The 21,058-nt window shown below is 38.1% G+C and overlaps 1 protein-coding gene across 1 annotated transcript; it reads left to right on the top strand.

Annotated features, from left to right (window-relative positions):
* The first annotated feature begins 10,445 nt into the window (after positions 1 to 10,445).
* btr12 (bloodthirsty-related gene family, member 12) lies at positions 10,446 to 20,494 on the top strand. Its single transcript, XM_016505117.1, has 7 exons — positions 10,446 to 10,517; positions 13,034 to 13,662; positions 14,365 to 14,460; positions 17,462 to 17,695; positions 17,768 to 17,915; positions 18,020 to 18,046; positions 19,692 to 20,494. The coding sequence occupies exons 1-7, from the start codon at positions 10,511 to 10,513 to the stop codon at positions 20,234 to 20,236; spliced, it is 1,686 nt and encodes a 561-aa protein (XP_016360603.1). The 5' UTR covers positions 10,446 to 10,510; the 3' UTR covers positions 20,237 to 20,494.
* Positions 20,495 to 21,058: the final 564 nt, after the last annotated feature.

Below are 21,058 nucleotides of genomic sequence, written 5' to 3'. Positions count from 1 at the left end.
AATGCTAAAAGCTGCACTTCTACTGCATCCGAAGTACCACACTTGTGCTTTGTGCAAAACTGCAGTAATACTGCACACAAATGACCAGACTAGCACTGCAAAAGTGTTTTATTTACCACATTTCAATCACAGTGATAAATGGCTGGATGCACTGCAAATTTTATGTAAACACTATTTTTTTTTACAGTTTACAAACAACTGCAACATAATCTGAAGTATTTCATATAACAAATTGCTGTCAGATATTGAAAGATGAACTAACAGTAAGAAATCGGTATATGAATGTGCCTAGCATTAAACACCTCAACATCAGCAACTCAAGACGTCTGGACAAACCATTAACTGGGAAACATTAGAGAGGCTGCATATAAATAATGTATATGTGTGAAAGAGTCACACACAGTTGCTGACCAGAATAGCATAGCTGCAATTTTAACTTTACAACAGCACTTAAGTGCAATTTGAAAACTGGCATATTTATCAGTAACTGCAACGCAGATATAAAAACCTGCTGTAATATTGCATTTGTTCTGCATTTGAGAGTTACACTTCATAAGTTAATTATACTTAACTTACTGGTTGGGAATACTGCCATAAACTGCAAATGTCATAAATGTACCACACAGTCCTACAGTATTTGCACTGTATAGTGAACTGCAGTTAGATTATGGGGGAGGCAAATGAGTGTGCTGCAGTTACACAGCAGACTACAAGTATTTATGTACTAGAATTTAAAAGCCTTGTAAGTACTGCAGTAGAGTTTATTATTGAGCAGTAAGGCATCAGTGGACAATGCAAAACTGCACTTTTTACAATAATACAGCAGTTTATTTTGTAAGAGGACGTTTAGCATGTTAACACAGATTTAAACACACACACACATATATATATATATACAGTGAAGGCACACAGTGACCAGGGTTAGGGCTATATTCCAACTCTTCTGAAACATACAGTAGCTTTATGTTATAAACAGACTGAAATTTAAGTTATTCACAGAGATAAATTGTCTTGTTCCTCACGCAAAGCTATCATATATTCTTAGATATCTGTCAAATTGACTACAGTGCACAAGCGGTGGTGGTCAGTGGTCTTTTAAAGATATCAAGGGGATACACATTTTGTTTTCTGTTAATTAATAATACCCATAAAGATTACCAGAAACTCATTTAGTTGGTTTATGCAGCTAAACCTCATTATTTCCCATGAAAATGATAAAATACAAGTCAAGTCAAATAGCGCTTTTCGCAATACACATTGTTTCAAAGCAGCTTTACAGAAATGTATGTTAATGTTTGTAATATCTTCATGCTTTATAGTTGCATTTAGCAGATTGTTGCTGGAAAAACACACAGAAAAAGCTTCAATTAAACACCAAATATGCATCCTTTACTCTTCATTATGTTGCATTAGTGGTAAAAAAAAAAAAAACCGCTTCCTGTCTTTGTCAAGAAGTGAAAAATAAAATGAAAATATGAACGTTTGAGTTCATTTCATTCCGAACAAAATCACTTTCAACGCACACGTGTCGTAATTATGCCAAACTCATAAGTAGGAACCTCTCAGGAGGACTGAGCAGCATTACACTGTCAGTAAAGCACATCTTTATAAGACTGTATGGGCTGTGTGTTCACTGAATCCTACTATTACGGTGCTTTTTAAAGTTTGACATCCTCTGGTCACTGCATGCTTTTGTTATGGAAAAGAGCAGCTTCAGTCACATGGGTTTAAAGTGACATAAGGGCGAATAAATGATAATAGAGTGTGAACTATCCCTTTAAACATCCTCCGCAGGCCTGGTTTGCAATCAAGTTATTGATTTTATGTAAAAATGTTTCGCAGGACCTACATCACTGTTGAGCAAAGGGCAACACTTGGGAGCGTTCGCAGTTTTGATCTCAAACAAGGGCGTGTTGCCCAAAGCAGACAGTAAATGGCCGGCGTGTGTCTGACCTTCTCTCTCTGTCTCTCTGCCCTCCAGCGTGGACACACAGGGGAGGCCAACAGCAGCCAAACATCCGCCACAGACAACAAAGGTCTGTCTGCCTCTCCACACGTCTCCCACATTCACAGTGAAACACTGGGACATTGTATCAAACACACTGTCATTGTGCATTCCAGCTGTAATTTAAACTCTATTTACTTTTCAATTACCCAGTGATTATTAGTGGGGTTCCACAGCATCATTAAAGCCAGTTTTGCATAGGCACTTGTGTTAAAATATACAATAGTGTCATTTTTGCCCTTGTGAAAAGAAGCATGCTTAACTGCTTTGACTGTGCACTTGTAGTGCACATCAACTATTTAAAATATATATATTTAAAAAAAAAAAATACTGTACGTGTAGGTAATATAAAGTTACTATAATATAAAAGCCACTTAAGTGACTTAAAAGAAGACACTTTCATGACTTTCCTTAAACACTCAAGTACACATTTAAAAAGTGCACTTTATAATAATGTCAGATTAAGTTTTATTTAAAATGTTGAATGTTATGTTGTAATCTTTTTCTTGTGTGTTAAAGAAGTACACTTATTTTTGTGTTGAAATACTAAGGTACTTGTAGCATACTTCTAATACTAGTAAGGACTTTTAATTTAAACGGTAGTGTGTTATCCAATATTAGATTTTAAAAGTGAATATATTTGAAATATACTAAATTGCAACTTCATCATTACAAATATATTTAAATGCAGGACAAGTTTCAATTGGAAAGTCGTTAAAGTATTTTTAGTTTATCATAAATGCCTGTCAGTACATTCAGCAGTACTTTAACCATATTTCAATGACAATCGAAGTAATTATGAAATTATATATAAAATGTACTTAGATGTGAGTGTAATGTTTTTATATACTTAATTGCATGTTAATTGAAAGTCTATTATTGTTTAAATTTACATTGAACACACTTAAGTAAAACCTAAGTATATTATTTCCATAGTAAGTATGCTAAAGTTTACTTCTTTTTCGCAAGGGTTTTTTGATGAGTCGATTCACACGCTGGTTTGGTCATTGTGTTCTAGAAAAGGCATCTGACTCTGCAGGAAAACCTGAGCAGGAGGAAGAGGTCGATATCGACCTGGAAGCCCCGGAGACAGAGAAAGCAGCCCTCGCCATCCAGAACCAGTTCAGACGCTTTCAAAAGAAGAAGAAGTAGAGATACTTGAACAATTAGGACATCTTGCACATGCTTTAGGAAGAAAATGTGAGGAGGGGTAGAAAGCAAGAGAAAGAGAGAGAAGCATAACTTAATCGAGCATGAAACGTATATGGTCTCCCCTCTGCTGCTCCTAAAGCCACATATCTACCCCCCAAATCCCAAAAAACCTCCTCTTTAACTTCCCCGCTTTATCTCCGTCCCATATGAGAAGCCATTCTGAGAAAAACAATCTTCTTCTTTCACACATAGAGTAAGCACAGCACACGACAGTCGCTTCAGAAAAGCACAGTGCACACGTCCACCTCACATCTTCTCTTGTCTCTTCTTTCCATTTCTCTCTGTGGTTTTGAGTGTAGCATGGGACTAAATCTCATGTTTGGTTTGGTGTCAGTCGATGGAAACCGTGCGTCAGCCGGGACTTGACTCCCAGGGTGGTCAAAACGGTGACAACTTACAAACATTAGCACAATTGAGTAGTCCAGACAAGCGCCTACCGCCTGTTCTAGTCAAAATAACCTTAACCTGAAAGGTATGCAATTTCCTTACCAACCTGAATTATTGATGCACTTGCGGTCAGCGCATAGAATCGAGAGACAACAAGAGCCAAGAGGACCTGGAAGAAAACAGGATGCACTGCTTCAAAAAGTGTCTACACAGAAGGATAAAAGCTGCAGCCAATGGAAGAGATGCCTAAATACGATGTATTCGTTGGCAAGAAACTTTGCCCTCGTCCTTTTAATCAATCCCGTTCTCCCTGTGAAATCTGATCAGAATAGTACGTAGAGCGAGTGCCACTGGCCACTGAAATGAAATCATCGATCAGTTTAGCCAGTCATTGGACAGGATCAGGATACGCTATCGTGTTGCAGCAGTGGTAACGTGAGCCGAGGCACATACAGAGTATTGACTGACTGCGCTTCCCAACACACAACCACAGATTTAAAGACGCTGGAGAGATCAGACAAGAGAAACACGTGTAAGATGTGAGGAGGAAACAAAAACGCACAAGATTGTTCGCCATGAATAGTAACTCCAAATCCCCAGTGCACAACTTCCGGGCATTCACACTTTTCCTCGCATTAAAATCTGCATGTGGCACACTGACCTGCTCTGAAAAGCCAGGCCTGTATCTACGCTTCAGTCTCTTGTCTCAAACTAATTAATGCTCTATTAATTATTATTGGAATGTGACCTCTTTTTCTATTTAAAGGAGAAAATCTCTTTGCTAAGACTCAGCTTTGAATGAAAGTTACCTTCATAAACCAATGGGCAAATTTACATAGTCAAAATTCTGCTGCACCATTTATGGTCAAATGCAAAAAAAAACAAATTCGACCCCAACCCCATTGGTTTTTCCTTTCGTTTCTACCTCTCATTAACTCTTTGTACCCACAAGACCGCTTTCATTTGTCCCTCTGTCGTTTTTTTATGGCACATTTTAAGTATGGCCTCATTCTGCTTCCCCTGAAGGCTTTTCAATCCTCAATCTCTCTTGTATTGCATGTCAACTACGCTGGGATTTCGAAGCCTGTTTTAGAGTTTGATGGAATATATGACGGAGCAGCTGTGGTCCATACTGATGTCATAGATACTGTATTACAACTAGAACATAATATCATTCGACATAGTGACAAAATGAATAGGGTACTGTAAATTGAAAGCATGCAGCTGTATATCTAAAACACGATATTTCTTGGTTCCATTCAACAGCTTTGATTCTATCCTGCACTTGAGTGATTGACATCGGTCTTGTTCCAATTCTTCAGCTGTCTGCTTTCTCCTTCTCGCCCTTCATTGCAAGCTAATCCGGTTAAGGGCTCAGAAATGAGGCGTGATAGAATTTGGCTCACCGAGAAAATAACCTCTCCATTCATTGAGCGTGTAGTACTACAGCCACATTTTGCATGTTTCTAAACCTTTCCAGTGAGCTGAGGGTTAGAGAAGGGATCGTTGGGGAAACGTTTTTTTTAAATCTGCTGGAACCTTTAGCAATAATGGCGATGCTACGAGAGACAAGAGCATCTCCAAGTGCCGGAGACACTGACAGACCTCCGCATCCACTGCAGGGAATCCACCGAAGTCAAGAATCGCCATCAAATGCATCCCGAACCCAGCCTTGCTTATCTGCTAACCTCTTTAAACAAACCAGGTTGCATCATTCTCTGTCGTATTGCTTGTATGCTTTACTCACTGGGCTGGACATCAGATTGAACAAGATAGACGTCAGTCACACTGTAATCTGCCCTCGTTAGTCCTGTTTGAATTCGACTGAGAATCCATCATTTTGTTATTTTATAACTCTGGTTCACATTGAGGTGCTCAAGGGTGTGGATTGGAAATGTTGGGGTTTACAGTATGTTACTGCTTTTTCTGTGTGTCCTAGAGAAGAAATGTGGAAATGCTTGTGACAAATCATCTTTTCGAGGTGCAGAACCCTGTATTTTCTGTTTTAAACTACTGTACTCTATGTGTGGAGGAGTGAGAGATACAGCGCTCAAACAGCCCTCTGTTCTTGTAACTCTACACAATTAAAACTTGCTGCAACTTGCTTAAGAAAACCTCAACCATGGTTGTTTTGTGTTCTTCTTGTATGATCATTTGTCTGTTTTAACCCTACCCTTAAAATACTTGCAGCTGTTGGAACTTTCCACGATCAAATCTCGCAACTCTGTTGATTGCATTAAGTCTCCCCTGCTAAACGTCCTTAAGTTTGGGGAACTTTGAAAGACACATCACTGGATCCTTTCTACAGAGTAGAGTAAAGACAAGTTCATATTTTTATTGCTTCTCTATCCATTCTCAAAACCGCTTGTCCTATGTAAGGTAACTTGCCCAGTCAAACACAGGGATTGTGGGGGAAAATGGAGCAAACTTAACACAAAAATGCCTCTTGGCTTGTGGTTTCTAATCAGGGACCCACTTGTTCTGAGGCTTTGACATTGCAACCCATTGGCCCACTCGTTTCCCAGTTTCCCACTTTTTACTTTAAATTGTCAACTTCCTAGTGAGGTGTATAAACAGCATTCTCTGAAGGTGAAAAGCCTTTTGCTGAATCTAAAAAATGAACAAAAATATGACTTTTGAAGACCTTGTGTAAAGTGCCAACGATGGATAATTAAGGTGGCTGTAAAAAAAAAATGCAGGTCAGAGAATAAATACATTTATTACCCATGGCACTCACATGTTGGAACGCTGACCTCATTAATCCATGTTATGATGTCCTTGCGCTAAAATGTTCCCCTCTGTCTTCTCCCATCTGTGCATTTTCTTTCATACTGATCCGAGGACAGCTTTTTGTTCCCTATATCAGTTACCTGTGCGATCCAAACAGGGGAAGTTGGTCCAAGATCAGTGTTGAAGGAAAACATCCTCCCAGTTTGTGTAGTTATCCCCAGAGGAGGTTTGTTTCCGTCTCTCTGTCCCCTGAGTCAGTCTGTGTGGCTTCACGGCTGATGAGTATAGACTTCAGCTTCATTAGCTGCTGTCTCTAGAGTGCAGGAGCCCATCAGCAGCCGCCTCGGGTCTCTGTGTAATCTCCCAAAAGTAGCACGTGGGAAGAGACAGAACACTACTGGGTAACAGTATGGAAACTGATGCGCAACACCTAGGAAGCTGGGGACAAACAGAGCGGTTACACTTTCCTGGATGCTGACAACTGTAAACAAATGAAACTGGTGATTCTCCAGAATTTAAACACACAATTCATTCAAAAACTAGATTTAAACCCTTTGAAAACAGTCTTAAGTAGATATTGGTGGAGTGCAGTGTAGTAGTGCACTAAAGCGAAAAACATTCATGAAAACGATGATGCAATAAAATGAGCCATGAGACCCCTCCAGATGGCCCTTACGGCTATCATACGGAAATTAAACGTGCCGTAACACCGTATCACATTCATAAACGCAAACTAAGAGACGCTGCTCTCCTACAACGTGCACCAGTGTGTGAAGAGAGAGCACAGCGTCAACAGACTGAGACAAGCTGTTTGAAAGGTAAAATATGGTAAGATTAGAACGTCAATCTGTGGTGGAGAACTGCCCAGTGATCAGTGACAGTGAGAAAAATGGAAACAGACGTGATAATGACCTCGATTTGGAATCGAGCTTTCATAATAAGGCCTGAAAACAGCTTTCCATTCATCTCAATTGCTGGGTTTGCATCCAAAGGTGCAAATTTAACTTGTGAACAAAACTGGAATATCGCATAAAACATTCACGAATAAGCACTGATTCCATCCAATGTTTCATTGCATTTCAGAATGACCATAACGAATGCTGTGCAACGAGATCAGTCTGGTTAGTCAGGTTATGCCATACCATCGCGCAAATCACACAACGTTTTTTGATGCGCATGGAGGAATTTATTTGGCAAACGGGTTTCCATCTCCAATTATTCGCATGACACAAGTCAAAAAACACCTCAAGTGAGCATATTAACTTTTTTTTGCAAATTAAGGGATTTTCTCATAAGATTGGGTTGAAAAGAACCTGATTGAGCCTCGAGGTTTCGCAATAAAACAGAAAACGGTTTCTTGTCCGTATTATGTTAGGAATCCCTCTTTTCACCAGCAGGTTTTCTGTACAGTTTAGAGTATCTGTGTGACTCAACATTATGTCATGGGGGCGTCGGGGCCCGGGCTGAAATGCAGGCTTAACTATTACTTATGACTTATTTGAAATCTGGGCTGTATGTTCTTTTCTGGGCTCATAGTGTGTGGGGGTGAAAAAGAGAGAGAGGGGGGAGGAGAAATGAGGGGACATAATGGGTCGTGTGTAAGTGTACACCTAAAGAATACATCGACACAGGATCTGAGGGGAAGAAAATGTGTGTGTGTGCGCGATTGCAGCAGCGGCGTAAAGTGCTGTTACGCGGGGGTGGAGAGACAGAGGGAGAACATATGTGTGGGGGTGAAAAAGAGAGAGAGGGGGGAGGAGAAATGAGGGGACATAATGGGTCGTGTGTAAGTGTACACCTAAAGAATACATCGACACAGGATCTGAGGGGAAGAAAATGTGTGTGTGTGTGCGCGATTGCAGCAGCGGCGTAAAGTGCTGTTACGCGGGGGTAGAGAGACAGAGGGAGAACATAAGAGAGAGAACAGAGCTTCTAATAATAACCCTGAGAGGGAACGCAATGATTGAGGCACTGAACACAGGGACAGAAGAGAATAAGACAGAAAATTAAACGTAGGCTGGAGTGAGTAGATCAGCGAGAAAGACTTTAGGGTAAATGGAGATTGGAATCAAACATGGCTGATGAAGTGAAAAGAGGATCAGATGTGGAATTATGTTTATGAAACATGTATTTCAGAGCTCTTCTGTTCATGTTCACATCTTCACAGTATCTTTCATGCCTAGCAGGGCTGTATTTGTCCATCAACAGCAGTGAACACGCCTCAAAACTAACTCAGAAGACTCCAGATGAGGATGTGTTTGAACACTGGTCAGGTGTGTGTGTGTGTACTGTCAGGGCACTAAAACATTTAGAGGATTGCGGCAATGCTGTGACGGGAACAGAGATAGCGGAGTGCTGCCCTCCTCTGGTGTGATGAAGGTTAAACCTCCTCCTCACCCTCAAGACTGTCAGGAACATCTGGAAAAAAAACAAACAAACAAAACCATCTGGGATTGTATCTGATATACACTCAACAAAAAAGAAAAGATACTTGAATCTCCATAAATTTGTGTACGGTAAATTTACATATGTACAACACTGTTCAAAAGTTTGGGCTCAAGAAATAAGTACTTTTATTTTGTGGTGATGATGATGATGCATTAAATTGATCAAAAGTGTCAGTAAAGACATTTATAATGTTACAAAAGATTTCCATTTCAAATAAATTCTATATATTTCTATATAATTATATATAACCTATAGGGTTTTACTTAAGTAATACATTTCTACTGTATTTTTCATAAAAATAGTATATATAAAAATCCAATAACATTTTATGCAAAGTGATCATAGCACACTTTTAAGCAATGCAATTATAAAACACTTCTGGTACTTTATTTGACTACACTTTAAATCAATTTAAGTGTTAGTGCTAATTAGTGTATTTATATTAATGTACTTAAGTAGCACAGTTGAGAAAATGTACTTATAACTATTACATTGATATATTTTAAATCAAATCAATTTATTTTAAACTTAGGATAACTATATAAAAGTGTACTGACATTTAACTAATTTTGAAATAATTCAAAGCACACTTTTTTCAAGAAATACACTAATAAAATCAGAATATTTTTGTGGTAGTATACCTTATTTCAATGCACTAAAAATCTATTTTAATACCAGTGGTATTTAGTATAATTTTGCAATTGTACTGAAGTACTACTGAAGTGGAAATATACTTTTAATTAGTTTATTTATAGTGTATAACTTTTATAATTTTATTTAGCACAAAAAATAAGAATGCACTACAAATGTACAAGTATTTTAGTGCATTCAATTACACTTAATTTTTTGCCTGGGACTGGATTAATGATGTTGCAAATTTATCTTTGATCACAGCAATAAATTACATTTTACAACATATTCACATTAAAAAAAAAAAACTTTTTTTTTAAATAGTAATAATATTTCACATTATTTCACAGCCTTGGTGAGCAGAAGAGACTTCTTTCTAAAACATTAAAAACAGATATGCATTGCAATGTTTTATATATATGACTGACCATTTAAATCAATGATTATGGGGAGTGGCTCAAACAGTAAATGGGAATTTTTAAACACTGCTATTAGAGGTCTTTTATACGGCATTGTGCTACAGCACTAACAAACCCATACGCACTTGTATTCTGGAAATAAGCCAAGCTGGTCAGCAGGGGACAGTTGTTACACTGTATATCACAGTATGCATTCTGTAGGATTTCTAATTAGACATTGAAAAGAGCAGCCATGAAAATATCTTTCATGCTTTTGGGGCCAAGTGGGATTCTGTGAAATTGCTTGTGGTACCAATTTATGTCACTATGGGCAAATGCGCAAACCACTTATAGTCACACCCTGCATGATCTTCAGCCTATAATAATAAAAGTATCTTGCAACATTACACAACATGTAATTTAAACACTATAACCATAATAATAATCAGTCATCAGTAATCATATAGTGACTTGCACAAACTGTTCTGTGTGTTCATCAAAGTTGACCTTTAAAAAAACTAAACGTGAGTTTAAAATACAGGCTTTATTTAAGTCAGCGACAAACGCTGAAGCTCCGGTCACAGGTGTTTGAAGACACACCCACAGCAAACAGAGAAAGAGTGTGAGAACAGGTTTTATTCTCGCACACCCTTCACAGGCCTTGAGGACTTTCAAGGAAACTACGAGAAGATCCTTCATCATGCAGTGTAAGTCATCTCTGTTTATTCAACCTACACAAAGTCTCTTCTCGGTTTATCATTCTATATTGCAGTAAATGAGCAACTGAATGGGGGTTGTTCCTGACAAACATTAAGCAAATCAAAGCAGGTAGTTACTCTATGATTATGCTGTTAGTGTTTGTTGCTTACTTGGATGAAGCCACATGTACTGCCCTTGGGAAAAAAATATTGAATGTGCACTTATTAAAAAAAAAATGTATTGGCAGATAATATTAGTGAAATAAAAGGCCGCTTAAGTGCACTTAGAGACACTTTGCTGAGAATGTTTTTTTAACAAACTTAAGTACACTTTGAAAAAATCATTGTCCCTTTGTCATGCTTCAAAGAAGTACACTTATTTTAATGTTTTGTCTAACATATAAAGCACATTATTATAATTTTAACTGTAGTGTTATGCAATATTAAGTTAATATTCTAAATGTACTTAATTGCAACATCATTGCACAACTTGCATTTACAAATATATTAAAAAAAATACATGACACAAGTTTCAACAGAAATGGCATTACATTTTAGTCTATAAAGATATAAAGATGCACTTAAGTCCTACTTAAGTATGTCAGAAGTTTGAGTTTTTGTATTTATTTGGACACGAGTAAAAGAGCAAGACAGGAACAGACGGTTGTTTGGATTTGAATGTTGCCGAAGCCAAAGAAAAGCCTGTTGAACAGCATTCCTGAGATGACATGGTGACGTCTGCGTTGTGCTGTTTGCACGTCCTTCACACATTTGATAAGAAACTGTGACTTTGAGCTTATATAAGCTGTAAATCTGCTGTCTCACTTACTGCTGTTAGTGACCATGGCTGGTGAATCAGGACGGATCCATTGGTCTTGTCAACCTGTTGCAGTTTTGTTTATTATATAACCTTTACATAATTCTTTTTTTGAAAGCTTCAGTATTTTCCACTAACTATGAACTTACAAATTTGTTGTGTGAAGGGAATGTTTGAAACTTTTTAGTAGGAGTGTCTCATCCAAAGGCACTTTTGTCAGGCTGAGTGCTAGGAACACGGGTTTGAGTGCCTTGTTTAGTAGTACTTCGTTAGGGATGTAAACACATCAGTCTCAAAAAAAAAAAAAAATCTTCAATGGCTGACTCCTAAAATGTTGCATTTTCCCTTCCAATCTAGACTATAACTCTCCAGTGAACCTCCACTCTTTATTCCAACACAGCAATTTACAAAAAAAAACAAAAATCTTCTCACAATCTGGAAGCTGAAGTGATTTGCTGAAGGAGACAAGAGCGCCCGAGAGCTCGAGTAACTCTTCAGACTCACCTGAAACTAAACATGTGACCTTTGTGTTAACAGCCCACACGCTTAACACCTACGCTAACACTCCCGATGTAATGCCAGGCCTTTCATTATGTTCTGATACCTTCACATTCGCCTGGAGAGATTCGCTTTATTCACTATCAAGTGTCATTTATCTTGTTGTTTGTTTTTGTGAATGTTATTAGGGTATGCTATTTTTCCAGTATATGTTATGGTTTTGTCTTGGATTCTTGTTCAGTGATGGGTGTTCCCGAAAGTCGGAAGTTTGAATAGCAGGAGGGACCAAGTCTTTGATTTAATAGCTATGTTTCCATTCACATATACCATATATATAAAGCAAATTTTGGAGTATTGCATAAAAAAAAGCTCTGGGTGAAAGCCCCAAGATGTGCATAAAATCTTTATACTTTATTCATGGATACTTTGCAAAAGTAAATATTTTGTTGTTGTAAATATTGTGTTATTTCTCTTGAACACTCTGGATGGAAACATTGCTTTATTCACAAAAGTGTTATGCAATATTCAATTTTTTCCCACAAGTTGCATTTGGATGGAAACATAACTAATGATTCGTAGAGATGTTGGTACGCAAATGAAAAGTAGCCTGAATTTATTTTGTTTGCAAGTTTCAAAATCCAAGGCATGGCCTGCATTTGCATATGTATGCAATCAACTAAAAGCATGCATTTCTAGTGATGGGAAAGCACATACATCTGAGTAGCTGTTTACATACACCCAGGTAACCCGTTAGTTATCAGATTAATGGACTGAAAAGCCTTGTAAACAGCTCAGTCGATTGGACTGAGCAATTCCAATTGATCGAATTGATGAAAGGAATGAGATATAGACCTGCAATAATCCAATCAATAGGAAAAAATAAGCATGTAAACACTTGAATCCAATTATCCTCTCAATTGCAATTACATGTGCAGTGCTGTGATGCACGTTTACATACATTTTACAGCTCTCTGAGATATCGAAAAACAAAACTGACACGTCATCAAAAATGGCAATTATACTTCAAAATTGGATTTAATTCATTCCAAATGATGAAAGTTAGTGCATGTTAACAACCCTCGTGTGTAGTGAGACAGAACTGCACAAACTGTTTCTTGAAACCACAACCTTCCGTCTTCCTGCTCTTTTGTCTTGCACTTTTTACTACCTCTAATATAATCACGTCTCTTTCTCCCTCAACCCTTCGCAGGCCCGCAGTCTCCGGTGCGAATCCTGTCGGAGGAGCAGTTCTCCTGCTCCATCTGTCTGGAGGTCTTCGTCGAGCCCGTCTCCACTCCCTGCGGCCACACTTTCTGTAAGGCCTGTCTGCAGGGCTTCTGGAATCACAGCAAGAAGTTCATGTGTCCCATGTGCAAGAAAGCCTTCTCCAGAAAACCAGAGCTCAGCGTCAACTGCGTGCTAGCCGAGATCGCCGAACAGTTCCAGGGTCTGTCGACGATGTCCTCGCTCGACTGGGGCAACGTCGAGTTCACGAATTCCCCACAGAAAGACGACGACTGGGGAGACTTCGCTAAAGCGGGAGACGTGCCCTGCGACGCCTGCATCGGCCGGAAGATGAAGGCCATGAAGTCGTGTCTGAGCTGCCCGGGTTCGTTTTGCGAAGCTCACTTGCGGCACCATAAGAAGGGGAAGGCGATGGGCTCACACAAGCTAGTGGAGCCCATACACAACCTCGAAGATAAGATGTGCAAGACACACAAGCGCCTCCTGGACACCTACTGCCGAAATGAACACGTGTGCGTGTGTAAGGAGTGCGCAGAGTCCTCGCATAAAGGCCACGACGTTGTCTCCACCGAACGAGAGTGGAAGAAAAAAACGGTGAGTTTTAACGCTTGTATTACATTAAAAATTTGTATGTTCTTTATGGTACTGAGCATGATTGGATTCAATACAACTCTCCAAAAGTCAGACTCTGAAAAACAACTATAACAACAAAAATATTAATATTTAACTGTAAAAACACAAAAGTATATTAGTGTTGGGCGATATGCTCAGTTGTCATATCGTCCTGTTGTCAGCCTGCGAGATCGCTGATACACAATATTATTGTGCTAGTTTATTTAATTTTGTATTTAGTTAGTTTCATTGCCAGAAAGTGAACCAACTCCAGCGTATCATGCATTTAATGCAACATAAGTGTCTTAAGTTGCATGAATGTAAATGTAAACACCCTCATAGCATAGTTGAGAAACAGACACAGCAAAATACATCAAAGAAACATTTTCATTTGGGTCTGGAAGCTGAATTTAAGAATAATAGTATGTCAAATTGACCCAAACATTATAATCGTAATAAATTACGAATGCACATTCCACAACAATGAAATATCCACACCTCACAGGCTTGTTCATGACCCTAAATGAAGACAAGTCACAACATTTAAAGGATAACATCATAGGGTTCAGACAACTCAAAAATCAAAATAGGTCAAACTAACCTGCTACGTAATCACTGAAATGCATTTTGGGAGCTTGGAAATTCAGGAAACGTGATTTGTGCATGTTATTGTTTGGTTCACAGAGTCAGCTGGGAAAGAAAATGTCAGAACTGAAACATCTGATCAAGGAGCGAGAAAAGAAACTGGAGGAGATCAAGCAGTCCATCAAAGTCCTCAAAGTGAGTTCGTTTATACTTTGTGATGCTTCTTTTCTCGGAAGGGCTGAGCAATATTTGATAGTTTTTCTTTGATCAGTTCTATTAGGAATTACATGTTTTTGAATATATATTGCATATTACTTGGTGGTCTAAATTTCTGCCATTTGGACTTTTGCTAAAAAGCTACTTTTACAAGTCTTCAAACTTCAGAAAATCTTAGGACAATGCTAATCCAAAGTAACTAAATGCTTTTAATATGTAACGCATCAGCAACTCATAATGGATGCTAAATTGCAAACTGCAATTGCTGCTTGCAGCTATATTTATCGTGCATGACAAAACAACACAAACAATGTGTCACAAACAATTTGATAGTTATCAATAATCATAAATAGTAATTATCTGCCATCTAAGTCTAAATAACTAAGGCAGAATCACGGACAAACAGGTATCAAAGTGTGATCTCAGTTATGTTCAAATCATTTATAAAAATATCCAGTAATCAAAAACAACTGAAAAAGTCCCAGTATAGACCCATGGTGAAAGCTGCCTCTACCTTAGAATGCTTTGTTGAGAATATCTGTTTACCTTTTGTTTCATCTGACAAAACCAGTAAGAGCACTGCAAATATTTGCCCATGCTGTCACACCCCTCTTTAGCTGAGAACATTTCCCTCCAAATGCTGAACAACACAAGCGATTCAGGATTAAAGGAAACAGAAAAGCCTTTTGTTTTGGACTGGAAATAAATATAAAACTTGAGTTACAGGAAGTATATTTGTCTTAAAGTGGAAACAGAGCTGACGTTTGTGACAAATATGACATCAGTATTGACAAATACCTCCAAAAACGGATAATTTCCATCTGTGATATTTTATCCTTCCTGTGAGATCGGATTCGGGTTTGTGTCAATGGCATGCAAGGTTAACGTGCCAGTGTTTTTTCCTGTTCAATAACTGTAAATAGAGCACAGGGCCATCTTGAGTCACATTTAAAAATACAAAGAGGATCCAATTACATAGAGGGTGGAGGGAAAGAACGACAGAATACCGGCAGAAATAACTCATATTAGACTCATTAATGCTTCATGATTACAGTAATTACTGTAGACAGAGATAAAGATGTCGGAGCAGGTATAGATGTACGGTGTGATGGCAGATGAGATTAACTGGAGGTGAAGTGTTTGAATCAACACAGTTCTTCAGCGAGTTTAAGCGGTTCAACCGATCTGTCCTGTCAAAACACTCGGCTGATATTCTGCATGCTCACGTTAACATGCGATCTCATGAGTTACGCTGCATGTGTTTGTCACGACCCTCTCTGGTCTCTGTCCTGGAAATGTTCTGTGCATTTTCACAAAAAACAAAAAAACAAAACAGAAAATCTTATCCACGTTGGTCTCAAAATCGCAGTTACCGTCATGATCCAGCAAAGATCACCTGTAGCACGATAGTGATGCTGTGTGGGATGTTTAGGATCGGATTGAGTTTTGCTCAAAGAAACTTAAAGATGCACTGCTAGAATGTTTAAATCTCTGATAAATGGTCTGTTATTTAAAAAGCAAAAGCAAAACAAATATCCATCAGGCTGAATTAAATGTAAACTGATGCCATACAATAGAAGGCAAAACATGAAGCTTTCAGCTGCTTTGCCACCTGACTACGAGAAGCTGAAGCAAATTCAGTTTCACTTTCATTTTTAGCAATACAAATATTAATAACAATAACAATATTAACATCACAGATGTGATATTTGTTATCATGCTATTTGTGGTTGTTTGTATGGCTGAATTTGAAAATCAGCAGTAAAACATTGGTAAATAAAGTCAGATTCCATAAAGTGCATTTGTATTTTTAAACATATTTAATTATCGCAGGTTTGCAAAGAGTATAGGGTTTGTTTCCCCTGTGCATGTTAATTTATTTTGAGGTATATATGATATGCATTGAGAGTACACAAAAAATAGTAAAAGTAACTGTATGCTTTGACAGTAAATGAGAACGAGGTCTCATTAAAATACAAATGCAAAAGAAAACTAAAAATAATAATAATAATATTAAATTTGATTTGTAATGAGATCCCATGGTGTTAATAGTTTTATAGGAATCCATTGTTTTTATACACCATAAACGTGTCATAACAGTAGTCAATACAACAATATACTGTACTGTATTCCAGGTCAAACAATAGCTTTATATGAGAACGAGACCCACATTTTATGGTGTTATTCACCTCTGCTGGAACTTTCAGATCTCATTCAGAGTCCTACATATTTTGATATGACCTCAGCATCGCTGAAGTCAAACCTGGTGCAACACGTCTTCACCAAGGAATATCTGTGTGTGAATGAGATGTGAGCAGTGCTGGAGAAAGTTACTTTTAAAAGTAATGCATTACAATATTGTGTCACTCCTTAAAAAGTAACTAATCACGTAACGTAATGTGTTACGTTACTTTCGAGTTACTTTTTAAATCTGGGCAGGGCTTGCTTGTTTGTTTTTAAAATAAAAAAAAGTTATTCTTTTACAAATATAAAAGCCCTTTCACACCAAATGTTAAATGAATACACCTCAGGCTGAAGGAAATGTAAATTCATGTCTGTACACTAGAGATATTTAATTATTGCAGGTTTGTATAATATTTGTGCAGTGAGATGAGTAAATGCATGTTGGCATTTAGTCTAGAACTATACAGTAACATCATGTTCACACACAATGCCTCTGCACTTACTCCCGATTTCTCTCAACATGGCAACACGAGAGCTGTCAGTAAATGCATGGGAAAACAAAGTAACTGGCATTGCTTATTTGAAAAAGTAACTCAGATATTTCCTTCTAAATTAAAAAATGTAATGTGTTACTTTACTAGTTACTTAAAAAAAGTAATCTGATTACGTAACTCGCGTTACTTGTAGTGCATTTTGGATTTGAGAGCAGCGGCATGTCAGTCACAGGCGAGCTGTATTAGTCGCTGTATGATAGACAGATGGAGTGTGTGAAGCCTGGCATCCTCTCTGTATTCAGGACAGCAGTCAGAGGGAGGTCGAGGAGAGCTGGGCGGTTTACGCGGAGCTGCAGCGGCTGCTGGAACAGTCTCAGGCCGAGCTGCTGGAGCTCATCACGACGCGGCAGAAACAAGCGGAGCAGCAGGCCAAAGATCTGTCCAGCGGCCTGGAGCACGAGCTCAACACACTGAGGAAGAGGAGCAGCGAGCTGGACGCACTCGCTCAGACACAGGACAGGGTGCTCTTTCTACAGGTCAGCAATCAAAGTTTCCAGTGAACTAGTGTCTGCATCTGAGCGTTATTAAGCCTAGTATTTCCCTTGCAGTTCCTGCCATCTCTTCCTCCTCCACCGGAGCCGTCTGATTGGTCATCTGTGTCCGTGAACACGGATCTGTATCTCAGCACCATCAGGAAGTCCGTCTGCTCTCTGGTGGACAAATTCCAACACGAGGTCAAACGGCTTTATGGGAAAGGTGAAGAAGCATGTCCAGGTTTTCCCTGCACTTTCCAATTCATTTCAAACTGGCTAATTTACCTGATCTATGTATTCTTCATGAAGTGTTTATTTTCCTTTCAGAACTCAGGAAGCTGCAAAACTATGCAAGTAAGTGCTATTGATATAAGCATTAGTGTTTAACACAGCCTTCTACTGCAACGGATCATTATAATGTTTCGAGCTTTTTCAGCTGAAGGAATATTTTATCATATTGATGAAGATTTGAGAGACACAAAGTTATTTTTAGGTCAGTGTTCACACTGCAAGTCAATCTGTTCCTCTAGAGGGCAGACACGAGTTCACTGCCACTGCATTATAAAGTTTTACACTGATTTATGACAAAACCGTTAACTGTAGTAACTGTAGTGATTAAGCAATTGCACTTCATTTCTATACTTCACTATTATTTTGAGGAATATGCCGCTGATCCATAGCTACAAACCAGAATATCAAACTTGGGCCAGACAGCAACCACCCAAAACACCCCAATAACTAAAAAAATAATAATAAAACCTCTTATCATATCAGCACAATATGGAACCACACATTAACAAGCAGGTCTCACAATATCTTAACAAAATGACATATTTCACAGGTCATCATGACTTAAAATTTCTATATGTGACCCTGGACCACAAAAGCAGTCATAAGGGTCAATTTTTCGAAATTGAGATTTATACATTGCCAGAAAGCTGAATAAATAAGCTTTCCATTGATGTATGGTTTGTTAGGATAGGACAATATTTGGCCGAGATACAACTATTTGAAAATCTGGAATCTGAGGGTGCAAAAAATATATATTTATATATTGAGAAAATCATCTTTAAAGTTGTCCAAATGTAGTTCTTAACAATGCATATTACTAATCAAAAATCAAGTTTTAATATATTTACAGGAAATTTACAAAATATCTTCATGGAACATGATCTTTACTTAATATCCTAATGATTTTTGGCAAAAAATAAAAATCAATAATTTTGACCCATACAATGTATTGTTGGCTATTGCTACAAATATATCCCAGCGACTTAAGACTGCTTTTGTGCTCCAGGGTCACGTTATAAAAAAAGTATTAGTTTCCATTTTACTGAGAAAAAAGGACAATTAAATCACACTCTCACATATAGTAAATTCAGTTTTGTTTAAAACAGCCAATACAATTTTAGTTTAAAAAGCAATTGGCCACAACTACAGTAATCCATCCTTAAAGGGAAATCTCAACAGCCACAAAAGCACTGACTTGGACCTATGGACAAACCTGATTCAAAATTAAACACAGATTATGTTATGCCTATAAGGAATTATACTCAAAACCATAATAAAATCGGCTGATGATGAATTAAGTATCTCAACTTTATTTATTTATTTATTTTTTAAACACAGTTCAATGAAATGTTAATTTTGAGTGACTTGCATTCCAGGCACAGTATTGTCTAATTTAGTGTCTATTTTTGCTTTGTCAGTCATTAATTTTTGAAGTTAAATCAAACTAGTATTACTGGAGTACTTTAATTCAGTGTGTTGCTCCTTAGAAATTATCTGTGAAATTTACAAAGTAAAGTTTCAAAGTAAATTTATTTTCAGTGTACTCTTGTGTCTCAGAGCAACGCTGCAGCAGTGTTTTGTTTCTGAATGAATCAGCATTGTTGAACAGTTGAATTGGTTGAAAGAATAATTCAATGACTCACTCATTTGTTGTTGTTTTTTTACGTTCACCAATGAGGAACATAATTGATTTCGGTCTCCTCTATAGGTGAGGTGATCTTGGATTCCGCCACAGCTCAGCGTGATCTCTGTCTGTCCGAGGATGGCCGGCAGGTGCGCTATGAAGAGCAGCGGAAGGGCTCCATGCATTCGGACATGCCGCGGCGCTTCAACCCAGCGCTGTTTGTCCTGGCGCGCGAGGCTCTTTCCTCCAGCAGACACTACTGGGAGGTGGACGTAGAACACAAGACCGCTTGGACCGTAGGAGTGGCCCGGGGGTCGGTGCGACGCAAAGGAGAGATCCGCCTCAGTCCAGAAGGAGGCTTCTGGTGTTTATGGCTGAAGAGCGGAGAAGTAAAAGCTCTTACTGGCAACAGAGTTCCTCTGCATCTCGCCACACTGCCTCAGAAGCTGGGCATCTTTCTAGACTACGAAGCTGGACAGGTGTCCTTCTACGACGTGAAGACACGCTCTCATCTCTACACGTTCACCGATGCGTTCACTGAGAGCGTCTACCCCATTTTCAGCCCTTGCATAAATCAGGATGGAAAAAACCCCGGAGCGCTGGTCATCACCGCTGTTAAACACAGCTAAGACGGCTAACTCACTCCAATGCATTTTCCATGAGTTTCTAAAAGACTGTTACAAAACTGAAGACTTTCCAAATGGATTCTGGACAAATAAAACACATTTTCATAAGAGTTCTCTCTGTAAATCTTATAATGGGAACTGGCATGCATCTAGTGTACATGACTATACGTTACTTTGAAAAGGAAGCAGACAGTTTTGAAACACATATACACTACCGTTAAAACGTTTGGGGTCAATAAGAAAGAAAAGTCTTATTCAGCAAGGATGCATTAAACTGATCAAAAGTGACAGTAAATAAATGTATAATGTTACAAAATAATTCTGTTTTAAATAAATGCTATTATTTTTAAATTTATATTGTATCAACATTAAGAATAATCAGGAATGTTTCTTGAGCAGCAAATCAGCATATTAGAATGATTTCTGAAGATCATGTGACACTGAAGACTGGAGTAATGATGCTGAAAATACAGCTTTGATCACAACAGTACAATATATTTCACAGTATATTAACACAGAAAACAGATATTTTAAATTGTAACAGTATTTCACTATATTACAGTTTTACTGTATTACTGTTTACTGTATTTTTTATCAAATAAATGCAGCCTTGGTGAGCATATAAACTTATTGACAACTACTTTTTAATCTGATTTGGCTGTTGCTTTCCTTTCCCCTATTTGTTCCTATTGGATGCTTCCTATATATTTGCATTTTACATTTTGTTCATGTTTGAAATGCAATGAAAAATCTTTGAATTTATTGACACCAAACTTTTGAACGGTTTGCCCGTTGGTTCACTTTAACTTCACAATTGTTTTACTT

The sequence above is a fragment of the Sinocyclocheilus anshuiensis genome, unplaced genomic scaffold (assembly GCF_001515605.1).
Source record: "Sinocyclocheilus anshuiensis isolate Anshui unplaced genomic scaffold, SAMN03320099.WGS_v1.1 scaffold1810, whole genome shotgun sequence".
Lineage (NCBI taxonomy): Eukaryota > Metazoa > Chordata > Actinopteri > Cypriniformes > Cyprinidae > Sinocyclocheilus > Sinocyclocheilus anshuiensis.
This window is presented reverse-complemented; position numbering and strand designations above follow the sequence as displayed.

Coding starts and splice junctions, on each gene's coding strand:
- btr12 (XM_016505117.1), top strand. Junction 13,663..14,364: donor GAGAGTGGAAGAAAAAAACG/GTGAGTTTTAAC, acceptor TTTGGTTCACAG/AGTCAGCTGGGAAAGAAAAT. Junction 17,916..18,019: donor CAAACGGCTTTATGGGAAAG/GTGAAGAAGCAT, acceptor TTTTCCTTTCAG/AACTCAGGAAGCTGCAAAAC.